Source organism: Bufo gargarizans, chromosome 3, assembly GCF_014858855.1.
Source record: "Bufo gargarizans isolate SCDJY-AF-19 chromosome 3, ASM1485885v1, whole genome shotgun sequence".
Classification (NCBI taxonomy): domain Eukaryota; kingdom Metazoa; phylum Chordata; class Amphibia; order Anura; family Bufonidae; genus Bufo; species Bufo gargarizans.
Window position 1 is genome coordinate 110,806,733 of NC_058082.1, and position 22,632 is coordinate 110,829,364.

General features: G+C 44.4%; 1 protein-coding gene across 3 annotated transcripts in view; it reads right to left on the reverse strand.

Moving 5' to 3' along the window:
- The window catches only part of ARHGEF25 (Rho guanine nucleotide exchange factor 25), a 314,827-nt gene that overhangs the window by 45,878 nt on the left and 246,317 nt on the right, over window positions 1-22,632 (reverse strand). For all 3 annotated transcript variants that reach the window (XM_044286783.1, XM_044286782.1, XM_044286784.1), the window contains one exon: window positions 5,193-5,291. In XM_044286783.1, coding sequence (XP_044142718.1) covers window positions 5,193-5,291 — 99 coding nt within the window. The remainder of the gene's footprint in view (window positions 1-5,192; window positions 5,292-22,632) is intronic.

A 22,632-nucleotide genomic window follows, 5' to 3' on the forward strand; every position in this document is an offset into this window, starting at 1 on the left:
AGAGCTTCTGTTCACACTATGAGTGGCTGAGGGAAAGGTCTATCCCTCAGGGTGGCCTATCACATCCCCTGATCTTACACCTCTATACATTGACCATTTATGATCAGTTCCTGAACCTGATCCTCCACCAAACTCTCGACCGCACCCACAAGCACTTGATCCGTAATGTCCCAGAGAACCTATGTCACCTTATGTTCATAGCCTCAAAATAAAAATGATGCACTATGCTTAACCTAGAACTTTATGGAAAAGAACTATAAAGAGAGTCAAAAAGTAAGGACCTGTATGGGACTACAGCTGTCCATTCAGCTGTAGTGTCTCTCAGTTCTGTCTCATCACAGAAAAATGCAATGACCCTGAGGATTAGAGGGGAGACATAGCTGAGGTTCCCAAGACCTTCTGTTCACACTATGAGTGGCTGAGGGAAAGGTCACCAGTCAAGCAATGAAAACAGATTCATTCATTTCACTCATAGAAGTCACACATGAAATAAGAATGCTTGTAAAAAATGACCGATATGAATAGTGCGGCCAATTTATCATAACTGGAAGGAAAGAGACTATTAAGTGATGAAAATATTGTTTGTCTTTACATAAAAATGCTGATAATCAAAGCGAAATTCAGAAATAAATCAGACATAAATTATACAGCAGACACAAAACCCCACCACAGTAGCACTCAATCAAAGCGTATGTAATATGCAATATGTTATCTTCAAAGGAAGGTTTCCATAGCAACAAAGGCGCTGAGACTGTGCTGCAATTTCTCAGGAATGGCTGCCTTGTGGGTTACAAGTGTGAAAAGTTTTTTTTTTTTCCTGCAGCCAGAAAGAGAAAATCTTGTAAAACTTCTATAGTGAATTGAAGAATTTTGCTAGTTTTTAAGCCTTGACCATCAAATAACTGACTTAAAAGGCCCTTAGAGATGATAATTTGGCTAAGTATCCAAAGAAATAATCTGTGTATCTGTGAAAATCTGTTTGAGCAATGAGAAAATGAATAAGGCACGCTATCTGTCCAACCGCTACTCCGATGCCTCCACTCTGTGCCAGTCATTGCACTGGTTGCCCATACAGTATAGAATCCATTTTAAACTGCTTGTCCTCACCCACAAAGCTCTCCACAGTGCAACAGTGCTACACCCCCTCACATCTCTTCCTTTATCTCTACCACCCTTCCCGTGCTCTCCATTCAGCCAATGATTTACAATTGACATCCGCCATAACCCGAACCTCTCACTCCCAGCTCCATGACTTCTCCCGAGCTGCACCAGTTCTCTGGAATGCCCTACCTCAGAAATTAGGTTAAATCACAATATACACAGTTTTAGGCGCTCCCTAAAAACACATGCTTTTAGGGTGGCCTATCACATCCCCTGATCTTACGCCTCAATATATTGACCATTTATGATCAGTTCCTGAACCTGATCCTCCACCAAACTCTCGACCGCACTATAAGCACTTCATATATTGGCTGCTGACCGGCTCGGCTATGTGCTTCTGCCTGACCTTCTACAGGATCATACTGAAACGATTCTGTAGCATTAAAGTCATGCAGAGACACACAGCATTATAAATCATGATAATGCCGGGTGCTCCTGCAATCTGCAGGCAGCATGTTATGGAGTGGGAGGAGCTGAGCAGATTGATATATAGCTTCATACAACGTACGGGGGACAAATGATTGCAGTAACAACACTTTCCATCAGCCTGCGTAAAGACCTTTTAAAAGTTGATCGCCACTTTTTACAGCCATGTAAAAGGCCCTAAAGCTGGCCATCGATTTTGGCAGGATTGGCCACTGAATGTTTAAGCGAGGCTTTCAAACTCTCCCCTGATGGCAGATTTAAGGAGAGATAAGGATCGGGCTGTTGTATTTCACTTGTATAATCCTTTTGTTCTTGAGGTGATAAGTCGTCAACAGAGTCTATGGAAGCAGCTTTATCCCTTTTTCCTTGGCCTAGACAAGCATGTATGTGAATGAAGGCATCAGGAGCAATAGCTGTTGGATGCATGAGAGTTTATCTAATGAGTATGAACAGCCTAAGGGCAGCCAAACCAGTCGATTTTGGCTGGCTTGGCGTATGGTGGTGTTCTGACTCTCCTATAACTACAAATTTCAGGGTAAAAAAAAAAAAAGAAAAGCTTGTCGGATTTCAAAATGCCTGATCCTTTTGTTCTCAGGGAGATAAGCCACTTCCGGATGTGTCAGGCACTGAATTAAAGTATAACTGTCATATTTTTTGGGAGTATTGGATTGTGGTGATTAATATCTCCTTGGTGGCCCTATTTCAACTTTTCACTGTGTACTCAATTACCCCTTAATTCCACAGTTTTGTTCCCTGTACTGCCTACTTTTACCTGTGCTTAAAATAGGGTTGCTAGGCATGGTCCGTCTATCTGTTGAAGGACGGAGGAGCAGAAGCAGGCAGCCTGCAAGGTCACATTCCTGACAGCCAGGGACTGTAAGTAAGTGATTAAAGCTAGGTCCTCCCAGCAGCTAATAACAGTGCTCGGGCTGTGTGCACTTCTCCCTGTCCCTGCACTTGGCAGACGCTCCCTCACTCAGCAGACTGGGACAATGCAGAGTTGAAGCAGCGCAGACCAGGGAAGGGAGATCTGCCGTCTGCTCAGTGTATAAATGAAAGCAACAAGTGGTAAGAAGACCCCTTTGTGCTGCAGGAGAAAACCTTTTGGGGGAGGGCTCTGGTTGCTGACACTTTTGGGGAGCTATTGTTACTGGCTAGTGAGGGCAGGCGGGATTAGCCTCAGGGTAAAGGCAGTGGCGGCCATCTTAGGCTACTTTCACACTAGCGTTCGGGTTTCCGCTCGTGAGCTCCGTTTGAAGGAGCTCACGAGCGGACCCGAACGCAGCCGTCCAGCCCTGATGCAGTCTGAATGGAGGCGGATCCGCTCAGACTGCATCAGTCTGGCGGCGTTCAGCCTCCGCTCCGCTCGCCTCCGCACGGACAGGCGGACAGCTGAACGCTGCTTGCAGCATTCGGGTGTCCGCCTGGCCGTGCGGAGGCGTGCGGATCCGTCCAGACTTTCAATGTAAGTCAATGGGGACGGATCCGTTTGAAGATGCCACAATGTGGCTCAATCTTCAAGCGGATCCGTCCCCCATTGACTTTACATTGAAAGTCTGGACGGATCCGTACTAGGCTATTTTCACACTTAGCTGTTCTATGCTAAAAATAATGCAGACGGATCCGTTCTGAACGGAGCCTCCGTCTGCATTATTATGAGCGGATCCGTTCAGAACGGATCCGCCCGAACGCTAGTGTGAAAGTAGCCTTAACTGAATAGTGAAATTGCAGTTTTATGCAGACTGGTTGCTAAGGGCTGAATCTTATTAAATATGGGGTAAGTCAGTCTAATAGTAACTGATTCTGGAATATCATGTTATTAGTAACTACATATATGAAAATTGAAATTAGGGTCTAAGTGTGACAGTTATCCTTTAAGCCAGTATTGCACCAGGCGATTGTCAGGCCAATCATCAATAACAAACGTTTGTATGAATGCTCGTTAGCGATGACCTTACAGTGTAATACTGCCCCCGATTACCCGATGAGCGAGCAAACGCTTATTCATCGGGCAATCCAAATCTTTTGAGAGGTTTAAAAATTATTTTTTGTCAACGGCAGATCAGGGTGTTTAATTACGATCTGCTGCCGGCAAACAACTGGACAGCATGTGGACGAGCGATGGTATAACGATCATTTCTCCCCATGTTGTGGAGGAGGTTGCTGCATGTAATAGCTGCTGTTTTCTCCGCTAGCGAGCAGGCTTCCTTCCCGACAATCGCCGGCAGAATCAGGCTGTCTAATACAGCCTTTACTCCCCTATTGAGAACACAAGCATGTATTTGCATGGAGGGTTTGAGAGGAACAGTTGTCGACCACATGAGCATACTCAATTAGGGACTCAATTATTAATCGTCCATTATAACAACCCTCAGAAGTCTATCCACAGTTACAAAGACACCCTCCAATGCTGAAAGCTTCTTTTCTGCAGATGCCATCTACTTTCTTGAAACTGTCATTGTGAAAATCATATTCATGCCTGGACTTCATCACAAATGGGGATGCAACCTGAGCGCCATACATTATAAAACCCCACAAATAGATATAGAAAGTCAAAACTCGGATTAGGGTCACATAATTAAAGGGATTCTGTCACCACATTTTACCCCCTACAGTAAAACATAGCTACTTATAGGTCTCCCTGAGCTGTATTAAATGATGCCCTTATTAACTAATAGTCTTGATTTATTTATTTCTAAAATCGATTTTAGTGATATGCTAATGACTTACATAAGGTGCCCAAGGGGATGTCCTTTGCTGACTTGGTGCTCAGCCGCACCCCTCGGTTTGGTGCCCAGCGCCGCCTTCCTGAGTCCAGCGCCGCCTCTAATATTATGTATTCAAGGGCCGGCGTGCTGATGTAATCCCTGAGCCTGTTTGAAATCCTGCACGTGCGCACTACACACTGTGCATGCGGCTGGGCACCAAGTTAGGAAAGGATATCCCCTTGGGCACCTTATGTAAGTCTAAAGCATATCACTAACATCGATTTTATAAATAAATCAAGACAATTAGTTAATAAGGGCATCATTTAATACAGCTCAGGGAGACCTACAAGTAGCTATGTTTTACTGTAGGGGGTAAAATGTGGTGACAGAATCCCTTTAAGGTCACATTATCTTCAAAAATATATAGTACAAACCTTACCCCATAATGCATATAGCAGAATGACATGCCCTATATCCACACATCTCTGAACATTTTTATGCATAACTTGACAATGACAATGCCGGGGGCTGTGGCCTCTTTTACATTCCGCACCTCAACCACTGAATGGGAAAAAAATCTGAAAAAATCACAATCACTTTAGAGATAAGCTGTGACAGAGTTTGCCATCCTGCCAATAATTCTGACCCAAAGGCAAGTATTAGTGTTATGGTTATTAGACTACAGGTGCCAAAAGTTGGGGAGCCACAAGGAGGGAGCCGGAGTCCCAGTTGGAAAACTGTATTCCACAACCACAGCTACAGTATATAATAATAGCACAAAAAGCATACAAGTAGCAGCTTCTACCAGATTCCACAATAGTGTACACCCTCAGAAATGAATAGCAGGGGACAACTATACAAAGACCATACAGCAACATCAGATTGTGAGGAACCTACCTTATTATTGGGTTCTGTGGTCGCTCCTTGAAGCAAGTCACACAGAAAGGATAAGTCAGGCAAGTTATGTTTGTTAGGATTTTCCTGCTCTTTCCATTCCTACAAAGGGTAAATGAGAAAGGAGTTCAGAGGATTATTAGGTACACTGCATGAAAGTGTCAGGTGTGTGATTCGCTACGCTAAGGTTTACAAGTAATGTTCACGGCACACGAAAATTGAAAATCACTTGACGACTAAAATAATTATGAAATAATCATACGGGAGCCTTGTTCTATCACAATCAAACATTTGGTCAAGTCACTGCCTCCCACATGATGAGGGCGATCATCTCCTGCTGCTGTGGACCTTGTAGTGGTATGACTCCTTGCTACGTTACCATGTCCAGCCAGAAGATGAACAGTCTTGTCTAACCTGGAGATAAACAAACGTCTGAACCCTCAAAGACAATATGGTGATGTAGACGTGTAGCTCTAGTTTCTTTTGACAATAAAGATGTCCATAAAGTCCCCTTTACACTGCTAGATATTGCAAACGACTGTTTGGAAGGAAGCGTTCCTTCCCAGAAATCACCTGCTCGTCGGTGGAGGAGACCGCTGTATTTACATGCAGCGATCTCCTGCACAGTATGGCGAGGAGTGATCGCTAATGCCATTGCTCGTCCCCATACAGAATCATCGTTTGCCGGCAGCAGATATTCACCCGGCCCCCCCCCCCCCCCACTGATTAGCTGATTTAGGAAGCCACCAGCGCCAAAAACTAAACAGAAGCAGCAGATTCCATCCATTGTGTAGTGGCCGTGCTTCAGTAAGCTAGTGCTGGAAACTACATGGTGCTGGAGCCTTCCGTACACTGTTTAGTTTCTGGTGCTGCCCGAAACAGCTGATCAGTTTTGGAGCTCCATCGATCTGATATAAATGACCTATCCTCAGGATAAGCAATCAATATCTATGATCTGGAAAACCCATTCAAGATTACTTAACATATATCCTTCATAGCTGAATTTCCCTTAGGCCACTTTCAGACGAGCGTATTGAAATCCGTCAGTATTCTGGCTCCGGATCCTGATGATATACCGTCAGTATTGTCATCAGGATTTGCATGCGGATTTCTTTCCTCATTATTTATGCACTGCACAGACTGTAATGTGTATTTGGAAACAAATCCGCACAAAACTCGGACATGTTGCGGATTTCAAATACTGATGGAAATTATACGCCCATGTGAATAGCTCCATTCATTAACAGCAGCGGATTCTGGTACATTAAATTCGGACTATATATGCATTGCAAATACGCTCATCTGAAAGCGGCCTTATGGCCTTTTTTAGATGTGCCTTAGGTACCAACCTGATACTGATGACCTATCCTGCAAACAGGTCAGCAGCATCTAAGTACTGGGAAAGTCCTTTGGTAGTTCCTTTAGGGTGGAATTAATAAGAACATAAAATAAGAATGACCCTGATGTGATAAATGTGGACATGACTGTCCCCTCAATTAATATGACTTAGGCTTCATGCACACGACCGTTGTGTTCCGTTCCGCAAAATGGGGTTTCGTTGTTTCGTGATCCGTTTCCGTGTACCTTCCTTTATTTTCGGAGGACCACCAGACATAAATGAATGTAAAAAAAAGTCCAAGACAGGTTTGCCATGCAAATGATAGGAAAAAAAACGGACACGGATGACAATCTTGTGTGCCTCCGCGTTTTTTAGCGGTCTCATTGACTTGAATGGGTCCGCAAATCGTTTTCTGCGAAAATAATAGGACAGGTTATATGTTTTTGACGGACTGGAACCACGGATCATGGACACGGATGGCAAACGGTGCATTAGCCGAGATTTCAACGGACCCATTGAAAATCAATGGGTCCGCAGAAAATCACAAAAAAAACGGCGCAACGGACACGGAATAAAACAACGGTCGTGTGCATGAGGCCTTAGGCTACTTTCACACTCGCGTTTGGTGCGGATCCGTCATGGATCTGCACAGACGGATCCGTTCATAGACAATACAACCGTCTGCATCCGTTCAGAACTGATCAGTTTGTATTATCTTTAACATTGCCAAGACAGATCCGTCTTGAACACCATTGAAAGTCAATGGAGGACGGATCCGTTTTCTATTGTGCCAGATTGTGTCTGCAAGCGTTATGGTGTCCGCCTCCAAAGCGGAATGGAGACTGAACGGAGGCAAACTGATGCATTCTGAGCGGATCGTTTTCCATTCAGAATGCATTAGGGCAAAATTGATCCGTTTTGGACCGCTTGTGAAAGCCCTGAACGGATCTCACAAACGGAAAGCCAAAACGCAAGTGTGAAAGTAGCCTTAGGCCAGAGGACATCTGTGTAGGAGGCTCCACTGCAGATTCCATTTTAAAAAAACAGCGCCATTTTGTCTATTCAAATGCTGAACTCCCTGGCAGAAACCCTCCAGGGAAAATAATAGTCAATGGGGTCTGTGAGACACTCATTACAGCCACCTGACGGATCCAGCACTGCTGCTTTTATCATTTTTTTCTTTTTTTGTTAGGCTCTGTTCACATCACCGTTTAGCTTTCCCTTCTTCTGGAAAATCAGAAAAAAGAGAGAGAAAAAAAAATAAACGGATCCTGTTGCATCAGTTTTCATCCGTTTGAGCCATGTCCATCTGAGATCCGTTTTTTAGACGGGGAAAAAAAGTCCAGCATGCAGTACTTTTGTTTCCGTCCCAAAAAAAGGATCTCAGACAGAAATGGCTCAAACGGAGGACAACTGATGCAACAGGATCCGTTTTTTTTTACAGGATCCTGTTTTTTTCCTCTCTCTCTCTTCTTATAACAGATCAGAAGGACGGAAAGCTGAACGGTGATGTGAATGCCCTTACTAAAGCAGAACATAAAAATGTTAAAATGCTGCAGATGTGAATGCAGACTAATTGCCAAGAATTTCCAGGATTCATCAGCAGAATTGTGAACTCAGCAATGAACTGTAATAACACCGACTGCAAGGCTATGTCCACATCTGCGATAAGGTAATCTGGTAGCCTGTTCTGACAGAGGAGCAGAACGCTACCGTATCCGGCACAGGTAAACGCAGGGTCTGTCGGGTTGCCAACTGGTTTCCTGCATGAATGGCGGCTTCCTGCTGGAAAAAAATACAGTTGCGTGCAGTATTATAGTGAATGGTGACCCGAGGGCCCCAGTGGTGTGCAGATATGCCAGACATGGTAATTCCAGTAATCTGCTCCTTGATGGTTATTACTGGAAACCAACAACAATCTCGGTAATTAGTCTGTATTCACATCTGCACCATAATAACAGAAAAAGATGGGCGGCCGTGCACGCCTGATGCACTCTCGTTCAATCTGGAGGTCCCTTTTTAGAGATAAGTATGGGTCCCAAAGGTGACATTGGTCGTATATTCTAGCGATATGCCACTAACATCTGAGGTAAGAAAACCACTACAAGGTTTCAATGACTCTAAAGCAGTGATGCCCAACTACAATTCCCAGCATCCCTGGACAGCTTACAGCTATCAGCCTATAGCAGGACATGGTGGGGGTTGTAGTTTTACAGCAGCTGGAGGGCCGCAGGTTGGGCATCACTGTTCTAAAGAAAAGAGTTTTCTAGATGTAGCCCTCGCCTTAACTGAGTCAGATGCTAGGACTTCTAGCGTTTCCAGTCCAGTTGCCCCAAAATAACAAAGAGATACTAAAATAATGAAAGTGTAGTAGACTTGAGGGGTTTGTGAAGCCATTCATACTGAACACGCCATGCCTGAATAGCTAGAGAGAAGCAGTAATTACCTCCTGTCACTGTGGTGGTTCATGACCTCAAACAGCTTAGCATGTTCCTTCAGACAGACCACCTAATCTATAGTGTCCTGTTCGTGAACCGGCCTGCGCCGTACCCCCGAGGCCTCTTACACTTTCACTGCTCATTTGAGCTTTTTACAAGTCTGGATTTCAGCCTCTTGAAAGTATGCTAATGTCAGACAAGGTATATTTCTGCCATCGTTCTAAGCGATAAAAGCACAGCTAAAGAAAAATAGCTTATTAAAGGGACTGTGTCATCAGAAAATGACTTCTTGTTTGGGCTCATTCAGACGGCCGCATGCTGTCCGCAAAAATGCGGATCCGTTTTTTTGCAGACAGTTCAGCATGTCTGCAAAAATAAAAATAAAAAACAGATTGCATTCTGTTTTTCTGCTGACCCATAGACTTTAATGGAGCCATGTCCTGATTTTCACTGACAAGTATAAGACATGTGTCATTTGTTTTACTGAGCCGTGCAATGGAAGAAAAGGGCCCCATAGAAGTGAATAGGACAGCATCTAATCCGCAAATAAACTATTTGCGGACATCATGCGGCCGTCTGAATGAGCCCTTAAAATCATGTTTATATGTTTGAGGAGGACCTTTCACTGGTCCGGACATTACAATATTATTACCTGGCAGTGTCAGGGCCTGTATGCTAATTAGTAGGAGAAGGAGACAGCCGTGTTTCTCAAGGAAGTGCGTCCATGCCGGGGAGAAGGAGACGCCCCTTGAGAAACCCAACTGTCTTCTCTCCTCCCTGTACTGATGCTACTAATTAGCATACAGGGAGGCAAAGGTGAACGGGGGGCACAGCGGGGGAACAGAGCAGCACATCTGAAAAAAACTAAAGGTGCCCTGACATCTACTATTAAAGCCCTACACCGCCAGGTAATAATATTGTAACGTCAGAAATAGTTAAAGGTTCTCCTTAACATATTTTTAAAATTAATTTGATTATGTTATTTTAATTTTCCATGTCAAAATCTATATTTAAACAAAAAACATAAAATCCTGCAGTTTTCGCACTGGCCACTAATTCTAATAGGCATCACTTGTTGGTCAGTCCAGATCACTTTACTGCAGTTATAAGCTAATCTGTCATGCTAATCCTGCCTGTAATAGTATCACCTCTGTGTATGGATAAGACAGGATATACCATTCAAAAAAATAGAAAAAATATAGCAACCTTATTTTAAAAATAAAGACTCTTAATCTAGACCAAAAAGTTGAGAATAAGCACAACCTCAGTTGCAAAAAAGGATAAAGTGAAGTCTTTATTCAATACGTGCCAATCTAGTAGATGCAACGTTTTGACTAGACATTAGCCTAATTCTTTCTTGCAACACAAGCGCTGCCTTTTCTTTGCTTTTAGGATCCACCATTCACAATAGGTGATTGTCAGAGCTTATCTATTCTTTCCTTGTACAATGACCTCTGCACAGGTCACAGAGCATGCCTAGAAAACTCTCCCATAGAAGTCAATGAGGTCCCCTCCTGTCCATTGTGTCTAGAGACCATTTGGCTGCTGTAAAGCAATTTTCTTAATGCTGTATAAATGCACTTAATAACAGCTCAGGCAAGATGGCCGCCCCCAAAATCATGTTCAGAAAACAGAATACGGTAAATAAATCTGAAGTCAGGATGGATATGTGTTACTATCAAAAGGATATTAACTGGTAGGTACATTTTTTGGCAGCACATTACTTTAAAGGGAACCTGTCACCGGGATTTTGTGTATAGAGCTGAGGACACGGGTTGGTAGATGGCCGCTAGCACATCCGCAATACCCAGTCCCCATAGCTCTGTGTGCTTTTATTGTGTAAAAAACCCGATTTGATACATATGCAAATTAACCTGAGATGAGTCCTGTACGTGAGATGAGTCAGGGACAGGACTCATCTCAGGTTAATTTGCATATGTATCAAATCGTTTTTTTTTACACAATAAAAGCACACAGAGCTATGGGGACTGGGTATTGTGGATGTGCTAGCAGCCATCTAGCAACCCATGTCCTCGGCTCTATACACAAAATCTCGGTGACAGTTTCCCTTTAAGAATGAATAAGGAACTTGTTTGAAACTTTCCACAACCTCTAGGAAGACTTATCATGAATAAAACACACATTTTATTTTACAGTTACCATTAAAGGGCACATTCACTGATAAACCAGGCACACTGCTTAGTAGGGCTAGCTCAGATGATTGTAATGATACCTTTCACTTAGTGATCCACTGCTTAAATCTGGAAAACAGTATGGGGATCATGGTGCTCTTCTTCACATACCGTATTTTTCACCCCCATAAGATGCCCCCCCCCCCAACTGGGGGAAAAATGCCCCTGCGTCTTAGGGTCCATTCACACGTCCGTTGTTTCTTTCCGGATCTTATATCTGAAGAGGTCTGAAACATGTAGATTTATACTTGCATTACGGATTTTAACGCTGGAATAAAGGTCATTCTTAATTTCACCTGAATTGAGCTGGATACTCTTTTTTCAAATTTCTGGACTTTACCGCATCCAGGTGCGGCATCCGTGCACAAGGGGTGTTCACAACCAACGCAGGTGAGAGCTGCCTTACTACATTATCTCTTTCCGGATCTGTTCCGTTTTTTTGCGGAACAGATGCGGACCAGTTGCGTACCCATTCATTTTCAATGGGTCCTGAAAAAAATCGGACAGCACAATGTGTGCTGTCCGTTTCCGTTGTTCCGTTCCGCATGTCCGATAAAATATAAAACTTGTCCTATTATTATCCGCAAAAATCGGTTCCTGGTACAATACAAAGTCAATGGATCCGAAAAAAACGGATGACATACGGAAACATTTTCAGGAACAACGGATCCGCAAAAAACTGACCAAAATTCGGGATATAGAAAAATACTGACGTGTGAATGGACCCTTATGGGGCAAATACTAATGAGCACTTCCATTATGGAAGCACTCATTAGTAGCGGAGGACCAGGAAGCGGTGAAGGCTCTGTACTCACCGCTTCCTGGTCTTTGGCTGTCGGCTCTGCAGTGGCTACGCACAGTGTGAGGGCGCTCTGTGACCTCACGCTGTGCGTGCCAGTTCACAGCACAGCCGACAGCAAGAGGAAGAGGATCGCGCTGGAGGAGAGGAGCGGTGGAGTCCAGGAGCAGGAGAGGCAAGTGGTTTATTTATTTTGTGATCTGAGGCTGAGGGCTGCTGATATATATGGCTGGGGGCTGCTGATATATATGGCTGGGGGCTGCTGATATATATATGGCTGGGGGCTGCTGATATATATATGGCTGGGGGCTGCTGATATATATATGGCTGGGGGCTGCTGATATATATATGGCTGGGGGCTGCTGATATATATATGGCTGGGGGCTGCTGATATATATATGGCTGGGGGCTGCTGATATATATATGGCTGGGGGCTGCTGATATATATGGCTGGGGGCTGATTATATATATATATATGGCTGGGGGCTGCTGATATATATATGGCTGGGGGCTGATTATATATATATATATGGCTGGGGCTGATTATATATATATATATATATATATATGGCTGGGGCTGATTATATATATATGGCTGGGGGCTGATTATATATATGGCTGGGGCTGATTATATATATGGCTGATTATATATATGGCTGGGGGCCGATTATTTATATGGCTGGGGGCTGATTATTTATATGGCTGGGGGCCGATTATTTATATGGCTGGGGGCTGATTATTTATATGGCTGGGGGCCGATTATTTATATGGCTGGGCGCTGATTACATATATGGATGGGGGCTGATTACAGGCATGGAGGACTGATATGAGGCATGGGGGTCTGATCTGAGGTCTTAACAACATTGGGGGTCTGATTGGTGGTCTGACCTGAGGTATAATGACAAATATTTTTTTCTTATTGTCTTACCCTAAAACCTAGGTGCGTCTTATGGGCCGGTGCGTCTTATAGGGTGAAAAATACGGTACTGTATACTCTGCTCAATCACTGAATCCTGCCTTAGCCTCTATCACCTAAATACTGATTATATCTGATTATGTACATTGATGTCAATGTTTACCTATATATCTGATGTGGATTTTCACCCAATTTCTCTGGATACTACTTTGTTTATTGGATCTGTTCAATAAAACAGGAACAGATCTGTAGAACAGATGCTTTTAATCCATATTATGCAAATGCGGGGGGGGGGGGGGGATCAATACCCCTCTGTGCACCCTTGCTCCTCCTTCTTCCTCTGCCAGCCCCTTCTTATTCTTCTCGATAGAAAGGGCCAGGTGAGATGACTATGCAGGAACCTGTCAACCAAGGAGTAAAAGGGGCTTGCAGGGGAAGCAGGAGGAGCAAGGGTGCACACAGAGGATTGCCCCCATTCTTGGTGCACTGATGCAATACTATGTGTATGAAGACTTTAACTACACTCTTGTAGCTGACAGTTTTCTCATGCACAATCTATTCGGCTAAATGGTCAGGTCTATTTCAACAGGGATGGGGGAGACAAACCACTGAGATATTACTAATTCACCTTATAATTAGTCAGGGTCTGATCGCTGAGACGTCCTAGCCATCAGGTCTTAGAGTTGATTTGGAGCTATGTCATCGTCTGCGTCCATTTCTGTACACTGAGGCAGATACAGCCACCCAGCTGTGCAAGAAACTGCAGCCAACCTCATTCACTTGAATGGGAGCTGAGCTGCAGTACACCAGCACGGCCACTACACAATGTATGGCGCTGTTGCCACCCAGCTCTGTACACTGCACAGTTTCAGAAGCCACAGCTGCCCGAAACAGCTGGTTGTGGGGGTGCTGGGTGTTGGACCACAGGATAGGTCATCAATATATGTAACCCGGACAACACTTTTAAGGCCCCTTTAAACAGGCTGATCCAGCAGACAATTATTGGGACTGAATCATTTGTCCCCAATAATTGCCTGTTTGTTACAGGAGTTGAAGACAGCATTTACATGTAGCAATCACCTCTGCTTCATTGGGACTCATGCCCATACACATTCATTGTTTCTTGGCAGCAGATCCCTGTTTACCCAGAAATGATTATCTAGGTGTCATTGATGCCTTTACCCGACAAACAAGAGTTTGCTTGTATATTGAGTCATCGGCAGCGCCTTTACACAGGGCGTTTATCAAGAAGGAGCGTCCCTAGGGATGCTTCTCCACGATAATTGCTCCAATCATTGGCCTTTAGGCTTTGTGCCTGTCATTTTACATGACCATATCTCAACACACTAATAAAATGTGAAACTATGGTTCCCTGTAATTCAATACACGTGGGTAAGGTTTTCCTGCCATGTAGAAGTGACATAGCAGAACCAAGAATCCTCTTACAGACTTTTTTAAGCAAGGACTGACAAATGCTGTTCTATGTATGCAACTCGTAAAAATATAGACTAATCCTTGAACAATATGTCATTATATGATGATCAACAGAATTGTCCTATTCCCAGAGCTCATTTTTTCCCATTTATGGTTAGTTTTAGATGAACATTGTGTCTTCCCGGTGTGGTGTCACAGTATTGTAAAGGTTTGGGTTTTCATGTACTCGTGTCTCTTATCGGATAGTAATCCGATTATCCGACCTTGCCGACTTGTGTTTTGCTACCAAATCCTCCTCCCATCTGCATTTTCCACCTACTAAGGTAGGGCTGCATTAATGTCAAGAGAGAGTTATTTCCCTTTAATCGCATCCTACGGCCCTTTACGCCCTCCTGAGGTTACGCACACATACACCCTCAACATATGACAGACTATGATCCAATCACCCACTGCTGGTCCACACCCAGCACCCATCATGTAAGCATCTGGGGTTTAATAAGAGCAACTGCAAAGGGCAAAATGGGAGGCCTTGTGTAGGACATCATTTATTCTCATAGATCCAATGTTAAAGAACTGAGAATTCCCCATATATTGAATGTGTCTGAAGGAGCACGCCCATTACACAAGACCTTCTTCTGAAACTGCCTGCCTGTAATCAGTGATGGTCAGTTCGCATTGTTCGCCTGCGAACATATGCGCTCTGCCATTTTATTTGACAAGTCCGGCGAGGCACAGGTAAGCCCTTACCTGTGCCTGTGCGTGAGCCAGTCTGAAAACAAGTGTGGTCAGCAGGAGCAGGCAGTTACAAGAACAGCCGCCAGGGGCCTTCATCGGGCTGTTCTCGGAACTGCCTGCTCCCGCTGACCGCACTTGTTTTCAGACCAGCTCACGCACAGGTAAAGGCTTTCCTGTGCCTCGCCGGACTTGTGAAAAAAAATGGCAGCCCGCATGTGTTTGCGGGCGAACAATGCGAACTGGCCATCACTGCCTGTAATGGATGCAATGTATTGAATGAACTAATAGATGATGTATACCATGAAAAAAAACAAATACTACTCTGCTCTGAAGTGACCTATAGCACAATTCACATGGATCTTGGGAACTTTTCGTGGGACTTTTTTACACATTCACATGAATGATTATTATTCGGTGTTAATGGACCTGCACATTCACCAGGTGATCACATTTTTTGTGGCATGTGATTTGTCACCTCCTGACGAAGCCTGGTGAGGCGAAACACGTGTCGAGGTGTCAGTACGTGGGGCGAAATTGCAGTCTCTGTGCATTATGACCCCGGGTATGTTTTAGACTTATTATGGTCATATCTATACCTAGGGATGGATCTATAAAGATATATAGGCTGCGGATTAGGACTGATAAACATGTGTGCCATTTAATATTACTAGCTCAACACCCCTCATATATATCTAGGTGCTAGTATTTATCTAATTGCATGTAATTCCGCTTTTTTAAAGGCACACCTGCTTATTTATGTATAATCTTGGCAACCTTTAATATTGTTGGTCTGTTGCACTGGCCATTAACCACTTCAGCCCCGCTAGCTGAAACCCCCTTCATGACCAGAGCACTTTTTACACTTCGGCACTACACTACTTTCACCGTTTATCGCTCGGTCATGCAACTTACCACCCAAATGAATTTTACCTCCTTTTCTTCTCACTAATAGAGCTTTCATTTGGTGGTATTTTATTGCTGCTGACATTTTTACTTTTTTTGTTATTAATCGAAATGTAACGATTTTTTTGCAAAAAAATGACATTTTTCACTTTCAGCTGTAAAATTTTGCAAAAAAAACGACATCCATATATACATTTTTTGCTAAATTTATAGTTCTACATGTCTTTGATAAAAAAAAAATGTTTGGGCAAAAAAAAAATGGTTTGGGTAAAAGTTATAGCGTTTACAAACTATGGTACAAAAATGTGAATTTCCGCATTTTGAAGCAGCTCTGACTTTCTGAGCACCTGTCATGATTCCTGAGGTTCTACAATGCCCAGACAGTAGAAAAACCCCACAAATGACCCCATTTCGGAAAGTAGACACCCTAAGGTATTCGCTGATGGGCATAGTGAGTTCATAGAACTTTTTATTTTTTGTCACAAGTTAGCGGAAAATGATGATGATTTTTTATTTTTATTTTTTTCTTACAAAGTCTCATATTCCACTAACTTGCGACAAAAAATAAAAAATTCTAGGAACTCGCCATGCCCCTCACGGAATACCTTGGGGTGTCTTCTTTCCAAAATGGGGTCACTTGTGGGGTAGTTATACTGCCCTGGCAATTTAGGGGCCCAAATGTGTGAGAAGTACCTTGCAATCAAAATCTGTAAAAAATGACCGGTGAAATCCGAAAGGTGCACTTTGGAATATGTGCCCCTTTGCCCACCTTGGCTGCAAAAAAGTGTCACACATCTGGTATCGCCGTACTCAGGAGAAGTTGGGGAATGTGTTTTGGGGTGTCATTTTACATATACCCATGCTGGGTGAGTAGAAATATCTTGACAAAAGACAACTTTTCCAATTTTTTTTATACAAAGTTGGCATTTGACCAAGATATTTCTCTCACCCAGCATGGGTATATGTAAAATGACACCCCAAAACACATTGCCCAACTTCTCCTGAGTACGGCGATACCAGATGTGTCACACTTTTTTGCAGCCTAGATGCGCAAAGGGGCCCAAATTCCTTTTAGGAGGGCATTTTTAGACATTTGGATCCCAGACTTCTTCTCACACTTTCGGGCCCCTAAAAAGCCAGGGCAGTATAAATACCCCACATGTGACCCCACTTTGGAAAGAAGACACCCCAAGGTATTCAATGAGGGGCCTGGCGAGTTCCTAGAAATTTTTTTTTTTTTGCATAAGTTAGCGGATATTGATTTTTTTTGTTTTTTTCTCACAAAGTCTCACTTTCCGCTAACTTAGGACAAAAATTTCAATCTTTCATGGACTCAATATGCCCCTCACGGAATACCTTGGGGTGTCTTCTTTCCGAAATGGGGTCACGTGTGGGGTATTTATACTGCCCTGGCTTTTTAGGGGCCCTAAAGCGTGAGAAGAAGTCTGGAATATAAATGTCTAAAAATGTTTACGCATTTGGATTCCGTGAGGGGTATGGTGAGTTCATGTGAGATTTTATTTTTTGACACAAGTTAGTGGAATATGAGACTTAGTAAGAAAAAACAAAAACAAAAACAAACAAAAAATTTCCTGCTAACTTGTGCCAAAAAAATATCTGAATGGAGCCTTACCAGGGGGGTGATCAATGACAGGGGGGTGATCACCCATATAGACTCCCTGATCACCCCCCTGTCATTGATCACCCCCCTGTAAGGCTCCATTCAGACGTCCGTATGATTTTTACGGATCCATGGATACATGGATCGGATCCGCAAAACACATGCGGACGTCTGAATGGAGCCTTACAGGGGGGTTATCAATGACAGGGGGTGATCAGGGTGATCACCCCCCTGTCACTGATCACCCCCCCTGTAAGGCTCCATTCAGACGTCCGCATGATTTTTACGGATCCATGGATACATGGATCGGATCCACAAAACACATGCGGACGTCTGAATGGAGCCTTACAGGGGGGTTATCAATGACAGGGGGTGATCAGGGTGATCACCCCCCTGTCACTGATCACCCCCCCTGTAAGGCTCCATTCAGACGTCCGCATGATTTTTACGGATCCATGGATCGGATCCACAAAACACATGTGGACGTCTGAATGGAGCCTTACAGGGGGGTGATCAATGACAGGGGGTGATCAGGGTGATCACCCCCCTGTCACTGATCACCCCCCCTGTAAGGCTCCATTCAGACGTCCGCATGATTTTTACGGATCCATGGATACATGGATCGGATCCACAAAACACATGCGGAAGTCTGAATGGAGCCTTACAGGGGGGTGATCAATGACAGGGGGGTGATCAGGGAGTGTATATGGGTGATCACCCGCCTGTCATTGATCACCCCCTGTAAGGCTCCATTCAGACGTCCGCATGTGTTTTGCGGATCCGATCCATGTATCCATGGATCCGTAAAAATCATGCGGACGTCTGAATGGAGCCTTACAGGGGGGTGATCAATGACAGGGGGGTGATCAATGACAGGGGGTGATCAGGGAGTGTATATGGGTGATCACCCGCCTGTCATTGATCACCCCCCTGTAAGGCTCCATTCAGACGTCCGCATGTGTTTTGCGGATCCGATCTATGTATCCGTGGATCCGTAAAAATCATACGGACGTCTGAACGGAGCCTGACAGGGGGGTGATCAATGACAGGGGGTGATCAGGGAGTGTATATGGGTGATCACCCCTCTGTCATTGATCACCCCCTGTAAGGCTCCATTCAGACGTCCGCATGTGTTTTGCGGATCCGATCCATGTATCCGTGGATCCGTAAAAATCATACGGACGTCTGAATGGAGCCTGACAGGGGGGTGATCAATGACAGGGGGGTGATCAATGACAGGGGGGTGATCAGGGAGTTTATATGGGGTGATCATGGGTGATCAGGGGTTCATAAGGGGTTAATAAGTGACGGGGGGGGGGGGGGTGTAGTGTAGTGTGGTGTTTGGTGCGACTTTACTGAGCTGCCTGTGTCCTCTGGTGGTCGATCCAAACAAAAGGGACCACCAGAGGACCAGGTAGCAGGTATATTAGACGCTGTTATCAAAACAGCGTCTAATATACCTGTTAGGGGTTAAAAAAATCACATCTCCAGCCTGCCAGCGAGCGATCGCCGCTGGCAGGCTGGAGATCCACTCGCTTACCTTCCGTTCCTGTGAGCGCGCGCGCCTGTGTGCGCGCGTTCACAGGAAATCTCGCGTCTCGCGAGATGACGCGTATATGCGTCCAGGAGGAGTAAAGCAACCACCTCCCGGACGCATATCTGCGTACAGCGGTCGGGAGGTGGTTAAAGGGCTTCTGTCAGCCCACTAAACCCTTTTTTTTCCCCCGTTAATATTAATCCCTACACTGCAAGCTCCCTGTACATATGCTAAATATTAATTTTCGTTCAGTAGATATTGTTAAAAATCAAGTTTTATCATATGTAAATTACCTTGCTACCAGCAAGTAGGGCGGCTACTTGCTGGTAGCAGCCGCATCCTCCTCTCATCATGACGCCCCCTCCGCCGTTTGATTGACAGGGCCAGGGAACGGGTTCGTTCTCTGCTGGCCCTGTTCGAATTCAAAATATCGCGCCTGCGCCGTACCTTTCTTTAATCGGTGCAGGCGCACTGAGAGGCGGCCTCTCTCCCGGCCGCTCCATCCTCAATGCGCCTGCGCCGGGTGTGGATGTGACGTCATCGGCGCAGGCGCACTGAGAGGCGGCCTCTCTCCCGGCCGCTCCATCCTCAATGCGCCTGCGCCGATGACGTCACATCTACACCCGGCGCAGGCGCATTGAGGATGGAGCGGCCGGGAGAGAGGCCGCCTCTCAGTGCGCCTGCACCGATTAAAGAAAGGTACGGCGCAGGCGCGATATTTTGAATTCGAACAGGGCCAGCAGAGAACGAACCCGTTCCCTGGCCCTGTCAATCAAACGGCGGAGGGGGCGTCATGATGAGAGGAGGATGCGGCTGCTACCAGCAAGTAGCCGCCCTACTTGCTGGTAGCAAGGTAATTTACATATGATAAAACTTGATTTTTAACAATATCTACTGAACGAAAATTAATATTTAGCATATGTACAGGGAGCTTGCAGTGTAGGGATTAATATTAACGGAAAAAAAAAAAAGGGTTTAGTGGGCTGACAGAAGCCCTTTAATATCATAGTAGGCCTTATTGAGATATATTCTCTTACAGGACAGTGCATTCGTACAGCCACATTGATGTTACAATGATTCTGATGGAACTTGTCTGGTATTGTGCCCCTTGTATTTTTCTGTATCAAATTGCCATTGTGTCGTTTTTCTTTTTTATGTCTGATCAATATTATGTATTTTGATTAATAAAGATTTCTATATATTTTATGATATTAGTCCCATTGATCTGTTTTTTTGTGGTGTAATTTATGGTCTATGATCTATGGGTGCGGTTTGAGGATTATGAGGTTGTTGTAGGTGTTTATGCGATTTGTCAGCAGCAGATTGTCCTGTGAAAACCAGGACATGCTACCGATAGAAACAATGACTTTGTATAGGGATGAATGATCACAGTAGTGATCGTGTATCCTCTTTGGGTCCATTTACATGGGCACAGGGCAATAATATGTTACTAAAGTGCACATCATAGAATCCAGTTCAAATGTATACAAGCTGTACACACTTTTATTTCTATACATTTAATATATATATATAAAGGGCACCTGTCAGCAGATTTGTACCTATGACACTGGCTGACCTGTTACATGTGCATTTGGCAGCTGAAGGCATCTGTGTTGGTCCCATGTTCATATTTGCCTGCATTGCTGATAAAAATTAAGTTTTAATATATGCAAATTAGCCTCTAGGAGCAACAGGGGCCTAAAGGCTCAGCTCTCTCTACAACTGCTGCCACTCTGCACTTTGACTGACAGCGCCAGGCAGTGTAAACATCATAATGCCTGGCCCTGTCTATCAAAGCGCAGAGGGGGCAGCAGCTGCAGTGGGAGCTGAGTCTCTAGAAGTAACGGCAACGCCCCCGTTGCACCTACAGGCTGATTAGCATATAGTAAAACATCACTATATGCAATGTCTTCAGCAGCCAAGCGCACATGTAACGGGCCAGTCTCATACTTACAACTGCATTTACTACAGTATGTTGCCAGGAATGTGGAGGCCTTATTCAGACCTTATGCAGAAAAAATATGGTTGAGAGCTGCATTACTATGAGGGCTCATGCACACCACCGTATGTATTTTGTGGTCCGCAAAAAAACGTATACTCAAAAAGTACTGATGACGTCTGTGTGCATTTCGTATTTTGCAGAACGGAACAGCTGGCCCCTAATAGAAAAGTACTATCCTTGTCCGTAATGTGCACAATAATAGGACATGTTCTATTTTTTTGCGGAACGGAAATGCGGACAAACGGAAAAGGAATGTACACGGAATAACTTCCGTTTTTTTGTGGACTCGTTCAAATGAATGGTTCCGCAAACGGAACGGACACGGAAAGAAAATATGTTCGTATGCATGAGCCCTGAAATCCAGAGCCATAACTTGAGTCTCCTCACTCCCAATACAAAATCTGTAACCAGCCACCACCTGTCATGTGCCACGTAATACTAATGTCTTCTTATGTGGCCTTGAGGTACAATGGCTGGGGTTTAACTGCTTCCTCTGCACCACCATAGTTATGCCCCTGATGACACCATATAAGGCTACTTTCACACTTGCAGCAGAGTGATCCAGCAAGCAGTTCCGTCCTTCCGTCCTGCAATCTGCATGCAAACGGACAGCATTTGTAGACTGATCCTGATGTGGATCCGTCTCACAAATGCATTGCAAGAACGAATCCGTCTGTCCGTTTGTCATACGAACAAACGGATCCGTTTCTACTTTTTTTCAACTGTTTGTAAAGGCCTGCGCATGCGCAGACCGGAAGGACGGATCCTATGGAAAAAAATGCCAGATGAGGCATTCCGGGAAGTGTTCAGTTTTTTGGTCCGGAGAGAAAACCGTAGCATGCTGCAGTATTTTTTTCTGTCCTAAAACGTCAAAAAGACTGAACTGATGACATCCTGATGCATCCTGAATGTAATGCTCTCCATTCAGAATGCATTAGGATAAAAGTGTGACAGTACCCTTAGTGTGGTATAAATTACTTGTTTATGGCATTCTCATGTTATTATTTTGATTTATGGCATTTTTTGTCACTTTTGGTGTATTTATTTCCATGGCATTTTCTCCAAAATATTACATGCTTGTTTTCAGGCATTTTCTCATAGGCTTCTCTATGAAACTTGGCAAAATGTTAACATGTTTGTGTGTATGTTTTTTTATATAATTTTTAAAACTCTGCAGGCAGCTTGCTAATACAGGCTTCCCAGGACAAGGCCCCAAGCTGTCATAGCAATGGATCAGCTGTCAAAGGCCCCTCCCTCCGTCTAACCGCTCAGATACCACGGTCGAACTGTGGCATCTGAGGGGTTAAATGACCAGGATCAGCATTATCTCCGATCCTCTCACTGTGCGTGCAGATGCGCTTACACCTGCCTGCTGCCATTCCTGAGCAAGCTCTGCACTGGTGGCACTCCGATCCCGCAGCTGAATCCTCTTTAGGAGACGATCCTGGCGCTTGCTGGACTTTCTTGGATGCCCTGAAGCCTTCTTAATTGAACCTCTTTCCTTGAAGTACTTGATGATCCTATAAA